Below are 15,920 nucleotides of genomic sequence, written 5' to 3' on the forward strand. Positions count from 1 at the left end.
TCATACAACCTTGGTGAATTCAGAGCAGTTAGAGAAGTTGCACTGGTTATTGTCTTTGTCATTTTAGAGTGGAGATATGGAGCTTTCTTTGCTGGCCACGAGCTGGGTGGGCGAGGGGTAGGAAGGCACGAGTCGGGCGGCGGGTCGGGCAAGGATAGTCTGATGGTGGCCGACATTGACGCAGATGATGAGGGTGTGGAGGGGGCTGAGCTGCTTGCCGGTCTGGTCCAGCTTATCTGTCATTGCCCGAGAGGCTGTGTCCTAGGCTCTGGGTAGACGATGCGGCCAGGTAGGGCGTCGAGCGGCGCGTCGAGCCGGGATACACTTGGAATTGCTTGTGGTGCGGCAGACTCTCGCCCCCTTCGTAGCTGCCCTCCAAGTCTGAGTCTCCTTCCTCTCAGGCCGCCCCGGTCTCCTCAATTTGTTCACAGATTCCCCCGGCACCGATGACAATGAGGCCGACCTCAGTGACGCACTCACCCGGTAAGAAGCAAGAATTATTCCACATGCGGTGTACAGACACCCCTGTTTCTGTGTTTTTGCTCGAATTCTTCTCCTGCCCGGACCGACCAAAGCTCACCATCAGATTCAACAAGCAGGGAAAAATGGATTTAATTTTTGGTCCGCCCGGCCTATCCAAAGGTACCGAACGGCGCTGGCGAGCCTGGGTTTCAAACCGCACTTCCTGGTGACAAACCTCGTTGAGATTTGCTAAGCAAGGCCCGGGGCGGTGGTAAAGTCTTCCCAGACAGCGGCTTTACTATACTGGCGCCCATGGGGGCCAAAAAGGGCAATCATAAGAGATGCCTGCTCTACTACAGCGCAAGAATGGCTTACCAACTAAGCGAGCCAAGATTGGATCAACAACAAGATTGTTTGAGAAAGTAACGGTACTTGTTGATTGGAGAGCTGAGCCAAAGGCTTGCATATCCTTACCAAGACTTTATTGGAATGTCCAGAAGCAGATAATGATGGGAGGTCCTGCTGAGGTGGGGAGAAAGGTGGTGGAGGGCCCATCAGCGTGGAGCCAGAGTGCGGTGGACTTGGCGTGGGAGGAGATGGGGAGCAGGAGCTTGGTGACAGCGATCTCGGCGAAGAGCCGAGCAGGACGCTCAGCATCCTGTGGCCCGAGATCGCGGTGAGATGGCCCGAGTTCTGAACCAGCAGCAGCCGGGCCAGCTGGAAGGCATTCCGGTCCTCTGTCTTGCTGGCTTCTTGTTGGCTGTGGTAGCGCTGGGAGACCTGTGCGTAGAGGATGGCGAGTGATTTCTGGGGTTTGCCAACTGATTCTCGCCGCAGAGCAGGAAGGGCTGATCTGGTGTCTTCGTGGTGGTTCCTAATCATAAAGGTGGCTGGATGGCGATGTCGGCACCCAGACCGGGAGGGAAAAAGACCACCCTTTTGGTGGGTCACTTCAGTTTGGTATTGAGCTTTTTCGAAAGGGCAGAACAATGAGATTGCTCGATTTTTTTGTGGGCTTTTTGTTACATTTCAGGGCACGTACAAGAAAGATTATTGGTGAGGAGGAAGTCAGAACGTAGAAGAATTGCTACCCTAAAAAACAGAACCCGGAGAAATTAGTCAGAGAACATAAGTGACAAGAGCAGACAAAAACAAGTAGATCACCAGATTTAAAGTTAGACCAACTAAGTTTGTGAAGGTATGCCACCGTTTATGACTGCGAAAAGTCACAGCTCTGGTTTTACAGGCGGGATTCGCCGAGGGACAGCCCACGCGGAGAGTGTTGGCGACCAAGAGGATGTCCTGGTTGAGGCCGCCTGTGGTTAGAGGAATAATCATTTGGTATTTTGACAATGGTAGCCGCCGCGGCGGTGACTGGCGTATGGGTTTAAGCAAATCAGCTGAATGGCAAAGGGTGTGGCTGTTGTACATAAGATTCCGTGTCAAGGGCAGGAAGCGTGGAGTACGGGCATTATTTGAACTGTTGAGAGTGTAACCAGTAACAACGGATAAGTTTTTTTGGTCATTGCCAGTGTCTAGGCAATGGGGAGCATGGCGGAGCGATTGAAGGGCAGGATTGCTTAATCAGATACAAGGCAGGCACATGGCGGTGGCATCGTTGACCAGGCTATGCCATCCAGGGTGGAGTTGGGCAAGAGAAGGCGAGGGATGGCCGGATGAGTCCGATGGGTACTTATATAAACCAGGGGATTGTTTTTATTTTAGGCCCAGGGCATCCTCTGCCGCTGAACTTCCAGCGGACGGTTTGTCCTCGCCCCCCTCCGCTGTTGCACGTGCGCAGTCTGAGGGGCTGAAGAGTGGGCCCCCCACGGGTCTGCAGCCTTAGCTGCAGGCCGGGGGCCTTCACGTCCATCACTTTTGACCCGTGCGCTTGACACAGGCTGGGTGGTGAGCCTGTGGGCACGGCTTTGCCGATGTTGGAAGGCTGGTAGAGGCTTTCTTGTCAATAAAATCAGATTTTTCTCTTGTAAAATCCCCCTTTTTTGTATCTTGGTTTTTGTAGTAGGAAAACCCCAACTGTTTTGGTTTTTTTTGAACTTTTGTTGATGGGGAAACCCATGATGTTTTTTTTTTCTCATTTTGTATAATTTTAAGGGGGAACCCTTGATCTTAATTTTTTTAATTTTGGCAAAACTGTGTCTTTAATAAACTTGGATATTTCTGCCATTTTATCTCATTACCCCGACTTTAGTGTCTGCTTCCGTGCCAGCCACTAAACTAGTTGGCAACTACCCGGATACCACCAAATCCGCCGATCCGAAGACCGCGAAAGCCGATAAACCGGAGAAGAAAGCCGAACGCACCGCCTCTCTCCCACCAGGCTTCTTCCTTAGCCCGTACCAAGAGAGGAAACGACCGCACCCGGCTACGCTACCCGCCAGAATCATCAAACGACAGTTCGACCCGAAGGCCGCGGCATTGAAACTCCTAGAAGGTTAGTAAAACTAGATCGAACAGGTAATAAATACTACAAAACAAAAAACTAACAGACTCATCCCCAAATATGGTTGATACCAGATCAGGAAAAGACCACTCAGCGAACCCTCCCCCCACCAAAAGAGGTCAAGGAAGGCGAGGCCGAGGAGGACGAGCTCGAGATAGTAACCAAGGAACCCCCTCGAGGTCAGTATACACACCCTCCAAAAATACAAACAGAGAAATAGATGACTCTATACTAATGTCGCTTGGCCCCAGTCCTAAACAAAGCTCAGGAGGACGCGGTAGCGATATTCAAAGCAACGAAGGCCGCTTATCTCAACGCGAAGAATTACGAAGAGATGGACCTCCTCAAATCCTACCTTGAGCAGGTCATATCATCGTTTCGAGTCATCCAGAAGTTCCTCCCGTGGAAGGAGATACTCACGAAATACTCGGACGGGTGGAACCCATATACAGAACGGAAGCACATCAAAGTGCTCGAGAACAACAAGAAACCGGCAAAGGAAAGCATTGAGCGCAATCCGAAGAAGCCGTAAAAGATCCCGAAGATCGACCGATCCAAACCGGAAGCATTGGGATCAAAGCTGAAACCGTACGAGCGAAAGCAGAAGAAAGGGGAGAACAAGTGGAAGGAAACTTTCAGAATGGCCCGAGTGTTGATGGAGGTAAAAGATGCCATTGAGGGGTAGACCACCATACTAACCAGCCCGAGCCTGTCGCCTCATCTTCCAAATCGTTCCATAATACCGAGCCTGTCTTACCCTCTGAACTTGTCTTACTGTCCGTGAAAGAACCTGTTGTACCTTCTGCTAAAGCATTTGCCTTACTGTCTGCCGAAGATGTCGTCTCAATGCCCGCGAAAGATACTATCTTATCATACGAACCTGCCTCACTATCCTCCAAAGACCGCATCTCAAAGTCTGCTAAAGAGCCTGTTTCACAATTTACTAAAGTGCCAAATATAAAGTCTTATCCACATGATAGCATTGTTAGTAGTCAAGAACCAGATACTATAGTCCAAGAACGTAATTACATTCCTCAATTAAAAACAAAAACAGTGAGACAAGAGGTCCAACGCTTAAATAAGCAGGAAAAACCCATCAAGACACAAAAAGAAGCAAAAACCAATAAAAAAGAGCACCTCAAAGAGCTTATTGACCCAAATGAGCCACTAGCACGCGTAGAAGATTTTTTTAATCAAATTTTGATTAAAAATATTGAGCACATTGATAGCAAAATCAATGCTATCCACCTTAACGTACATGATAGCGCCTTCAAAATTAAAAACTTGGCAGAAAATGCGGTAGAAAGCGCTAAAGATATTAAAAATATTGTACCAGAGGTCAAGAAAACTACAGGAACAATAGGACAAATAAGCAATATTAAATTAGGACTTGTAGATTATAATAATAGACTGCAAAAAGTGACAACAGAAATTCAGACAAATGCTAAAGAAAATACAGTAATTGCCAAATTAAATGCAACTAGAGGCCAAGGCGGCTTCGCCGCTGCAAACCCCAGCACAGCAAGAGGCCACCAAGCTCAAATTCAAACTTGAAAATTTTTCCATAGTATTTCTCCCACTTTTCAGTGGAGGAAAACCTTTCAACAAAGCAACTTTACCAGGTATGTACAGGTTCCTATGAATTTTTTTTAGCCAGAGGTCTGGTGGAAAAGCTTTGGCACCACCCTAAACACTTGATAGGGCACTGTATAACCATTGCATGATTTTGCAGAACAGCCTGGGGGAACTTGAAAAAGACCCATAAGTTTGAGAAAATCAAACTTTGCTTTCTTCTTATTTGAAGTATGGATCACAAATAAGTCAGTTCAAAAGATTCAAGGGGACTCATTCAACACTCACCACAGTTTGACACATCTGAGAAAACTCAAAAAAAGAAAAATAACACCCAATCAGGACAGGCCTCATTTTGATTTTTCTTCTTCCCTCAGGATGCATGGCATTGCAGAAAAAAAAACCAACTAATCTCCAGCATCAGAAAAAATAAACTGAAATTGGCAGGTCAAAGGAGTCACAAATAACAAAATGTGGGGGAAGTGGGGGGGAGGGGGAAAAGAAAGGCAGAATTCACTAACCAGAGCATCAGTGCAGTTCAAAACATAGCTAAGCTGCAATCAAATATATAGGTTGGTTGGCTGAGACACAGTAGCCACTGAGTTTAGAGAAGAACACAATGTTGTGCCCTTTTCCAACCTGAGTCAGGTCAGTTGCCCAACCACACAAGAGCAATGGTTTGATTGAGTCATGCAACTCCTTTGAGCATCCCAAGCATCCCAGAGGTGCAGCCAAATGAATTCAGTGAGGCTGGGCTTGAAGGAATGTGAGATGTAGGATGGGAACAACTTCAAGCTTCGGTGAAAGGGTGTTGATTTCAGTACACATGTGTAACTTTTTGTCCCAAAGAAAGTGCTGCGTCCAACATCCTTGCTTCAATTTCTTGGATGCTGCTGCCACGCTTTTAGTCCAATCACTTCAGGCGCCGGGGCTGGTCCCCAGCAAAGACAGTCTTGGGCTCAGCAGGCTGGAGTTCCTGTGCTTTTGGCGGAGATGATGACCTTAATGGGCAAGTTCACATGTGCGTAGTGCAGCTCATGAATGATGTGGCAGGTGTTGAAAACCAGCCTTGTCTTGGAATGGTTGATGAAGTACTTGACTGCTTTTGGCCTGAAGGCTTCGGGGAGTGAGATGATGACAAGAAAAGGTTGCTCAAAAGCGTCAAAAATCTAGCTTCTGGACAACGCAATGCATGAAGTTGGCCTTCTCACTCATCTCCTAAGACGTGTGTTGATTATTGAGGTACCTTCATAGCTGGACTTATCGTGGTACATGGGCTTGTTGTCACCAGAAATGGAATTGTCTTGTTAATAGTAAACAAGTCTTGAAAAAAAGGAATCACCTCAAGAGTGAGAGTCTCTTCAGGCAAAAAGTGAAGGATCCTTTTTGAACAAAGGGGTGGAATCAACATAGATCACGGATCTTCTTGACCTTGCTTCCAGTTATGCCCAAGCTCAACAATTCTGCCAGAAGAGCCTTGCAGTTCTTGATCACCGCTTGCGCTTAATCTACAAAGCTAGGCACGCTTAATGTACAAAGCTCGGCTTAGCCACAGCTATGGCCGCAATTTTGTGATTGTGTGGCCCGCCCTGGCAGCCCGCAAACACCGCCTTCTAGATTCAATCCTTGATTGTTTCATTTTTATCCTTTCAGAAACATATCATTCTTGACCGTGGTCATTGTGACATTTTTTGTTTGTCTTTATCACCACATCATACTCCTCAAAGGGGTTGTTTTCCACTGGTTTGCCTATCAGTCCTGAGATATGGGCCATCTAGATTGTCAAACATCAAAATTTAACAAAAAAAAAGCTTTCATATCAAGGGGTGGAACGTGCTAGACTGAAATGAATCATCAAGAAAACACTCTTGCAATCAGCAATATACCCCAAGCATTTGTAGTCCCAATCGCAAGGATTAGTGCTGGCACCGAGCTAAATATCAAAAAAAAAGTGTTGTCAATTTCAGTTGCACACAAATGAACTCATTACGTTGGGTATACCGCATAAAGATGTCACTTGATACCCGGGTACCCGCCACAGGTGTGGGTACCTCCCCAAAAAACCACTAATTCTCAGCACCCGCACCCGCACCGGCACCCCTCTGAGGAGCAGGAAGCAGGTACCCGGGTACCTGCGGCAGGTACCCGCGGGTGTGGAGAATTTTTGCGGCTAAGTAAGCAAGGAAGCCTTCTCGGCCAGTTGGTGTATGTATACCACCCCGCCGAGAGGAAGCCCTCTTGGCGAGCTGGTGTACGTGTTCCAGCCCGCCGAGAGAAAGCCCTCTTGGCGAGCTGGTGTACGTGTTCCAGCCCGCCGAGAGGAAGCCCTCTTGGCGAGCTGGTGTACGTGTTCCAGCCTGCCGAGAGGAAGCCCTCTCGGCGAGCTGGTATATGTATACCAGCCAGCCGAGAGGAAGCCCTCTCGGGAGCTGGCGTGAAGCCCTCTCGGGAGCTGGCGTGAAGCCCTCTCGGCGAGCTGGCGTGAAGCCCTATCGGCGAGCTGGCGTATGTATACCAGCCAGCCGAGAGGAAGCCCTCTCGGCGAGCTGGTGGATGTATACCAGCCAGCCGAGAGGAAGCCCTCTCGGCGAGCTGGTGGATGTATACCAGCCAGCCGAGAGGAGCCAGCCAAGAGGAAGCCCTCTCGGCGAGCTGGTGGATGTATACCAGCCAGCCGAGAGGAGCCAGCCAAGAGGAAGCCCTCTCGGCGAGCTGGTGGATGTATACCAGCCAGCCTAGAGGAAGCCCTCTCGGCGAGCTGGTGTATGTATACCAGCCAGCCGAGAGGAAGCCATCTCGGCGAGCTGGTGGATGTATACCAGCCAGCCGAGAGGAAGCGCTCTCGGCGAGCTGGTGTATGTATACCAGCCAGCCGAGAGGAAGCCCTCTCGGCGAGCTGGTGGATGTATACCAGCCAGCCGAGAGGAAGCGCTCTCGGCGAGCTGGTAGATGTATACCAGCCAGCCGAGAGGAAGCCCTCTCGGCGAGCTGGTGGATGTATACCAGCCAGCCGAGAGGAAGCCCTCTCGGCGAGCTGGTAGATGTATACCAGCCAGCCGAGAGGAAGCCCTCTCGGCGAGCTGGTGGATGTATACCAGCCAGCCGAGAGGAAGACATCTCGGCTGGCTGGTATAAAGATATTTTAGCTTTTTCTGGTCTAAATTGACATCTGCGGGGCCCGCTCCAATGAGCTTCCAAGCCCCCACCCGGGAGAGGGGGAAGGGTCCGAATATGGTCGAGGTCGATACAGATAGGTCGCGTGCGAGACCGTTGTGGATTGACAACGAGGCTTGGGCCGGGGCATTTGCGACGTGTGACAGCGGGTTTATTGAGGGTTGGGTGGCAACCCGCCGGCTATTTAATAGGGGAGGGGGAGGGGTGTTTCCCCCCCAGGGGATCCGGTTTCGTCCTACCCCCTCCCTGGAGCCCACTAATCATTTGATTAGGGCCTTCTTGATATCATTTTTGACCGGCCTTTTTTTGCCTGTTGCTGCTGCACTGGCTGGAAGGTCAATCCGAGGCTCCCTCCAGGAGTTTGGGGATTATTTTTCAACATTTGGGGGCTTTTTGCTAAAGAACACAGGCCAAAACCATGTACTTGCCCGCGGTGATTCTGTGATTTTAATAAACTTGGATACATACTGATATTAACAGATTAGATATTACCAGTAAACTGGACCAACTAAAAATAGACAGTGAGCATGAGTCAGAAAACCGTGAAACCCAAGATGAAAACATACTTGAAATAATGGACAAAGTTGATAAATTGGAACAACTTATTATACACAACAGTGACAGTATGGCAGATGAAATCATCAAAATTAAAAATAAGTTTGATGAAATGCAGAATAAACTTATGGCCAGCATGGATAACATAGCACAAAAAATTGGCAACAATATACAAGTGCAACCCCAAGTTCAGACACCATACCAACAAGGAATAAAAGATGTACCACCACATCAATCCAGCAATCCCTTCAGAAGAATGGCAGAGGAAGAAACACCCTTGAGAAAGGAGTACACAGTACCACCAACACCATTTTTTAAGGAACAATCATATAATCCAAGTATCCAAACTATGAGGGATAACTCTAAAGATGTACCCAGAATTAAAGATTGGCCATCATTTAGAGGTGAAGGAGAATATGATCACTTGGACTTCATTAAAACAATTGATTTGTACCAAGAAGATTTTGAGCTTACTGATTCCTCAATTACTGGAAGACTCAACAGCCTCTTCAAAGGTTGCGCCAAGCGCTGGTTCACAGACTTACGCTCAACCCATGGCAAACAATCTTGGGAATGGTGGAAAGACCAAATCAATAGTAAATGGGGAAGCCCAGCATGGCGCTTCAAAATTGAGAATAAATTTGATGAGAGCACCTTTGATATTGAAAAGGACAATCCACTTAAATGGGTCATATTTCAGAAGGATAGATTGAAAGCCATTTGGCCCAATTTAACAGACAATGAAGTCTACCTGAGAATCCTCAAAAAATGTGGAGGAGATCTAGAGCATGCCATTAAAAGTAGACTACCCTACAATGCAAGTACAGAAGATATTGTTAACACATTAGAAGATATAACTACACGTACACGCATTGGCAGAAGGTATAAGCCTAAATATCAAGGAGATAAAACTGAGAAAACAGAAGACAAGAAACCATCCACTTCAAAAGACCAGAGTTATCAGAAGGATAAGAAGTGCTACAACTGTGGTAAAATGGGCCACACTTCACCAAACTGACCTCAACCAAAGAAAAACATTAACAATGTTGAGATAGAGGCAGAAGAAACAGCTGAAGAGAAGACTCAATCAGACACAGAAGAAACACATGATGATGGATCATCAGTCTCATCAGGGTCTTGTAATATGATCAACATAGATATAGAAATGGCTGAAGCTGAAACAGAGCACAATTTACCACAAGCATGGCATCCTGGACAACCTATAGGAAATATCCAAGAAGCCAGACTGATGAAAACCAAACCTACAAGAGGGAAAGGCTATACAGCTGGTAAAACCAACATTACACATATACTGTTTAATGGTAGAGAAGCAGAAATGTTACTTGACAGTGGTGCATATTGCTCAGTAGTACCTGAGACATACTTGAGAAAATTATGCCCAGACTACAAAGATATTCTTCTACCACTAGGAAAAGTAAGAATAAACAGTGCCAGTAGTACCATGAAGCCAATAGGAGTATTTGAATGCCCCATAATAATCCCTCACCCAACAGGATCAGTCAGAATGACAGTGGAATTCATTGTAATATAGGATGCAGTAAGTAAACACTTCATACTAGGAAATGACTACTTAAATATCTATGGCTTTGACATAACCAATAGCAGAGAAAGATACTTCACTATTGGGAATGACAATAAAAAGAAGAAATTCCTATTTAAATCCAAAGAGCATTTACCTGTAGAACAAGTAGAAATACAGGATGAAGAAAAAGAGATATTTGGAAGAGAACAACTAGCAGAAGCTAATTTTAATGATAAACTGAGTGTAGATCGACTATTACAGTTACGCAACATGCTGTATAGGAACAAGACTGCATTTGCATCAGATAAAGAACCACTAGGGGCAGTCATAGGCCACGAAGTGGACATAACATTAAACATTGAGCGCCCCTACCCACCTTTACTAAGGAGACCAGCTTATCCAGCAAGTCCCAGAGCAAGGGAAGAGCTTGCCAAACACCTGGATGAACTAGTAAGGCACAATGTCCTCAGGAAAGTGGGGCACAATGAAGAAGTGGAGATAACCACACCAGTAATTATAACCTCCCAGAATGGTAAATCACGCATGGTAGGAGATTTCCGTGCACTGAATACCTACACAGTCCCAGACAGATATCCTATACCAAGGATACAAGAGACTCTGACCAACCTAGCTAAAGCAAAATACATTACAAGCATGGATGCTTTGAAAGGATTTCATCAGAATGTAGTAATAGAACGTGCAAGAAAATACCTGAGAATTATAACACATAAAGGAGTGTATGAGTACCTCAGAATGCCCTTTGGAATTAAAAATGCCCCATCACATTTCCAAAGAATGATGAATACCATCTTCTGTGAAGAACTTGGACTAGGATGGCTAATTATATACATAGATGACATAATTATTTGCTCTGAGACATGGGGAGACCACATGAGCAGAATAGAACTAGTTCTAACAAAAATAATTAACGTTAACATGAAAATTTCATTAAAGAAATGTGCATTTGGATTTGCAGAAATTAAAGCACTAGGACATGTAGTTTCAGGACTATCATTATGCATAGACCAGAATAAAGTAGCAGCAGTGTTACAGAAGCCAGCACCAACAAACAAAAAAGAAATGCAAAGCTTTCTTGGGTTTGCCAGCTACTACAGACAACACTTAGAAGGCTACGCAGCCATGGCCAGAAGCTTGTATGAGATAGCTTCCAATGATACTGCCTTTGAAATGACCACAGAAAGACACATGGCATTTAATAGGATAAGAGAACACCTGACTAGAGCACCTCTACTATTAATGCCAGATTTTAAGAAACCTTTTGTGTTATATGTTGATGCCTCAATGGAAGGACTAGGAGCAGCCCTACACCAACTACAAATCATCAATGATAAACCAGTGGAAGGTCCCATTTGTTTCATATCCAGACAACTCAAGAAATCTGAAGCACGCTATGGAGCAAGTCAACTAGAATGCCTATGCTTAGTCTGGGCCTTAGAGAAACTCCACTATTATCTAGATGGAAGTGTGTTTGATGTCATCACAGACTGTATTGCACTGAAATCACTCATCAATATGAAGACCTCTAACAGGCATATGCTTAGATGGCAGATATCCATTCAAGTGTACAGAGGTAACATGACAATAATTCATAAAGAAGGGAGATTGCATAAAAATGCAGATGGACTTTCTAGATGGTCCCTACCAAACACACCAGATAATCCAGCCTGGGCGCCTGAAGACCCAGATGAACTACCAATTATGGGAATTAGCATTACTGAACTAGAAGATGAATTCTTTGAAGAAATCAGAAATAGTTACAAACAAGACAAAAACTGTACATTATTAGTACAAATATTATCCAAAACAGATTCAAAGGATGATGATCTGATTGCAGCACTAGACACAGCATGGAAGAAATCATACCAAGAAGGAAGATTTCACCTATTTGACGGAATCATCTATCACAGATCCAAAAATACATGTGTACTAACTGTAATGGACAGAGTATTGATCAATACACTACTACATGAATGCCATGACAGTACATCATCTGGACGCCTATCTTCAGATAGAACAGAAGACAGAGTATGGAATCTAGCATGGTGGCCAACATGGCAACAAGATGTAGAAACATACTGCACTACATGTGAAAGATGCCAGAGAGCAAACAAAGCAACAGGCAAAAGGTTTGGACACATGATAAAAATAGAAGAACCCACTAGACCATGGGAGACAGTTAACATGGACTGGGTCACAGGATTACCACCTGGAGGAAAGAAAAACTATAATGCATGTCTAGTTATTGTAGACAGATTTAGTAAAACACCTATATTCTTACCATGTCACAAAGATGATACAGCTATGGACACAGCCATAATGATTTGGCAACAAGTGATTTCATGGACAGGACTATTCAAAAACATCATCAGTGACAGAGATCCCAAGTTTACATCAGATCTATGGAGAGGACTGTACCGCCTATTTGGCACTAAACTCTCTTTCTCAACAGCATACCATCCACAAACAGATGGGCTAGCAGAGAGAATGATTCAAACTTTGGAAGACATGCTAAGGAGATTCTGTGCCTATGGATTAGAGTTTAAAGAAGCTGATGGATTTACTCATGACTGGGTCACACTATTACCAGCCCTAGAACTAGCCTACAGAACATCAACCCATGCATCAACAGGGAAAACACCAGCTATTCTAGAGAAAGGATGGAACCCCAGACTACCACAAGACAGCCTGAAAAAGGACTTGGTAGAAGTACACCCCACAGCAGCAAGCTTTAAGAATATGCTGGACAAAGCCAGAAAACACGCCCAACAAAGCATGGATAATGCATTTGAATACAGCAAAGAAAAATGGGACAAAAAGCACAAAGTACCCAGCTTCAAAATAGGAGATTTAGTATTAATATCAACCACAAACTTTACTAATATCAAAGGACCTAAGAAGCTTAGGAATGCATTTTTAGGCCCATTCGTAGTTAAAGCATTACATGGACCAAATGCAGTAGAAGTGGAACTATATGGAGAATTAGAGAAGAAACATCCTACATTTCCAGTAAGCTTACTCAATAATGAATCAGATGCTGAATTATTCCCTTTACGCAAGGAAATACCTGAAGCAGAATTACCTCCACTTGAAGAATCAGAGGAGAAGAAAATTCATAAGATCTTGAAAGACAAAAAGATCAGAGGAGAGAAAGATAAATTATATCTTGTCAGATACAGGAACCCAATTCATGAAGATGAATGGCTACCAGAAAAGTACATTAAAGATGCAGACAAATATCTAAGGAGATTCAAGAACTCTAAACACAAAGATTAAATTATTTCAGAATTTAACCTTTTCTTTAGAGGGGGCGAGTGTCAGCCTTAGAGATACATCAAGTATCCAAAAGACTGCAATAACTTGGTAAATAATAATAATTATTCGGACTTACTTCGCGCACTGCGAGAAACTCTTCGCGCACTGTGGCGGTCGTCGTCTCGACGTCCCGCCCCCAGTGCGCGCTTTCGCCACGGCTCTTCGCGCACTGTGCATTCCCCCCAAAAAACGGCTTGCATTTCTTGAGATATTTTTTGATGAATCAATAGAATGGCTTTTTATGATCCCCCTAAAAAATAATCAAGTCATTTAGGGGTCTCCTTGAGCCTAGAGAAAATTGACATGAAAAAATCATATTTTAACACGGCAGGGACCTGTAATACCGCTTCCTGTGCCCCAGTAGCCCCAAAAATTTCACAGTATCAGGGGACATGTGCAAATTCATGACCTGATAATTTTCAGAATTTTTACCAGCTTTTCTTTAGCCCAAATAGGTATTGTGTTTATTATTTTGCGTATATGTATAACTTTTTTGTTACACACAACAAAGGTACAAAATTTTGATAGCACAGATAAATATGCTTCAAATCAATTCCCTGAAATTCCTAGCAATAGTGTGTCATTATATATTGAGATATAAGGGGTGCGCAGCAGGCTTAGTAGGAAAATTACTGCTAACTGTATAGCTTTTTTGTTACACACCCAAACAGTCCCAAAATTTCAGAAATGTTTTCATTGTGGATATTCTCCGCGCCATAAATTTCTTGGCAATAGTGTGTCATGATAACATGAGATATAAGGGGTGCGCGGCGGGCTTAGTAGGAAAATGGCGGCTACATGTATAGATTTTTTGTTACACGCTGAAACAGTCTGAAATTTTCAGGACTGTTTCAATTTTTCATATTCTCCGCGCCATAAAGCTCTTAGCAATAGTGTGTCATTAAAACATGAGATAAGTTAGCAGTCATTTTCCAACTAAGCCTGTCGCACTACATCTCATGTTATCATGACACACTATTGCCAAGAAATTTATGGCGCGGGTAATATCCACAATGAAAACATTTCTGAAATTTTGGGACTGTTTGGGTGTGTAACAAAAAAGCTATACAGTTAGCAGTAATTTTCCTACTAAGCCTGCCGCGCACCCCTTATATCTCTGGGAAAAATTCTAAAAATTATCAGGTCATGAATTTGCACATGTACCATGATACTGTGAAATTTTAGGGGCTACTGGGGCACAGGAAGCGGTATTACAGGTCCCTGCCGCGTTAAAATATGATTTTTTCATGTCAATTTTCTCTAGGCTCAAGGAGACCCCTAAATGACTTGATTATTTTTTAGGGGAATCATAAAAAGCCATTCTATTGATTCATCAAAAAATATCTCAAGAAATGCAAGCCGTTTTTTTGGCGGAAAATGCAGTGCGCGAAGAGCCGTGGCAGAAGCGCGCACTGGGGGCTGGACGTCGAGACGACGACCCCCACAGTGCACGAAGAGTTTTCCGCAGTGCGCGAAGTAAGTCCGTAATTATTAAATTGTTATTGCAGAATCAGGTTCCTCATCATAAATTAAGGGGGGTCACCCACTCAAAGTACCCCCTTATTCCTATTCCTTCATGTACTAATTGTATAAATAAGAATTGGCCACAGAAAGCGCCCAAAAACAATATCCAAGTTTATTAAATTCACAAAAACAGAGCAAAAAAGATGTAAGTTTTGGTGTGCAGCCACATGATGGCCACTGTTGAATAGATTATCCCCGAACACTATGTGCCATGGATAGACCCTCCAGCTTGTGACAGTGCAACAAGTAAAAAAGAGCCAGCATACTTTAAAATCAAGCAGGGGCCTATCCAAGCGAAGTAGGGGGCCTGCAGGGAGGGGCCAGGACAAAACCGGAACCCCTGAGGAACTTCCATCACAGCCCACACCTCGCCTCTTTTTATGTCCGCAGGTCACGCACTATTTTCCCAAATCACCTCGACATTCATCACCATCCCCTGCGCCTGCTGTTTCCATAATCAAACCACGCAACCGGGCGCCTCCTGCTTGGCGCTCACGATTCAACGCCTCAAACTGGCCTGGTCAACTTACCTCCACCCTTGCCATCGCTCATGGATGCCAACACCTCAGGAGGTCATTCAAAACGTCACTGCCACACCATCCAGCAACAAGCATCCCCCACCGCCCACACCACAACTATCCCCTGAACCATCACCTCCCAGCTCCCATCGTCACCACGGGTTTCCAAGACTCTTCTGTGCCCTCGCGCCTCTCCTATCTCCTACATGCATTTGGCAACGGCCTTGACTCGGTCTCCTCGCACGCCTACTACGACATGGATGCCGCCTTCGGAGTTTGTGGAGGAGGGGGACCAAGTGTTCAGATACATCGTTGGCCAAATCATTGGCCGGGGTGGCTTCAGTGTCGTACGCAAGGCCCGCCATCCAGTCACTGAACAGCGGGTTGCGGTCTACGTTGTCCAACGGGCTCCTCCTCCTGAGTCCTAGATCCGCACAACAAAAGTCATGCTTCTCTCTCCAGCCAGTCTCCCCTCCATCAGCTCTCGTGACCATTCCTCGTCGGTGGCCATGACCATCATCGGACACCTCATCAACTCTGCCCACCTGCCCCTGCCAACGAGTGTGACCGAGGGTCTGGCGAATGCGCTGCTCAAGCAGGAGATCTGGGTCTGGTCCAATCTGACCCCTCATCCCAACCTCGTGTCTCTGCTCCAACTCCACGAGACGCCCACCCAGACTCTACTGTTTGTGCCGATGTGCAAAGACGGCGACATGCTCAAGCTGAACCTGCACGAGCATACAAGCTCTACAGGCTCTTTGCCTGGCCCTCCTGA

General features: G+C 45.4%; 2 protein-coding genes across 2 annotated transcripts; one reads left to right on the forward strand and one right to left on the reverse strand.

Moving 5' to 3' along the window:
* Positions 1–840: 840 nt before the first annotated feature.
* PtA15_7A317 (uncharacterized protein) lies at positions 841–1,344 on the reverse strand (the record flags this gene model as incomplete). Its single annotated transcript, XM_053170912.1, has 1 exon — positions 841–1,344. The coding sequence occupies one exon, from the start codon at positions 1,342–1,344 to the stop codon at positions 841–843; it is 504 nt and encodes a 167-aa protein (XP_053022146.1).
* A 14,247-nt stretch (positions 1,345–15,591) lies between these two features.
* PtA15_7A318 (uncharacterized protein) lies at positions 15,592–15,920 on the forward strand (the record flags this gene model as incomplete). The annotated part of the gene is made up of 2 exons (XM_053170913.1): positions 15,592–15,830; positions 15,899–15,920. 2 exons carry the CDS (start codon positions 15,592–15,594, stop codon positions 15,918–15,920), a joined length of 261 nt encoding a protein of 86 aa, XP_053022147.1.

This window comes from Puccinia triticina, chromosome 7A, assembly GCF_026914185.1.
Source record: "Puccinia triticina chromosome 7A, complete sequence".
NCBI classification, from domain to species: Eukaryota; Fungi; Basidiomycota; class Pucciniomycetes; order Pucciniales; family Pucciniaceae; genus Puccinia; species Puccinia triticina.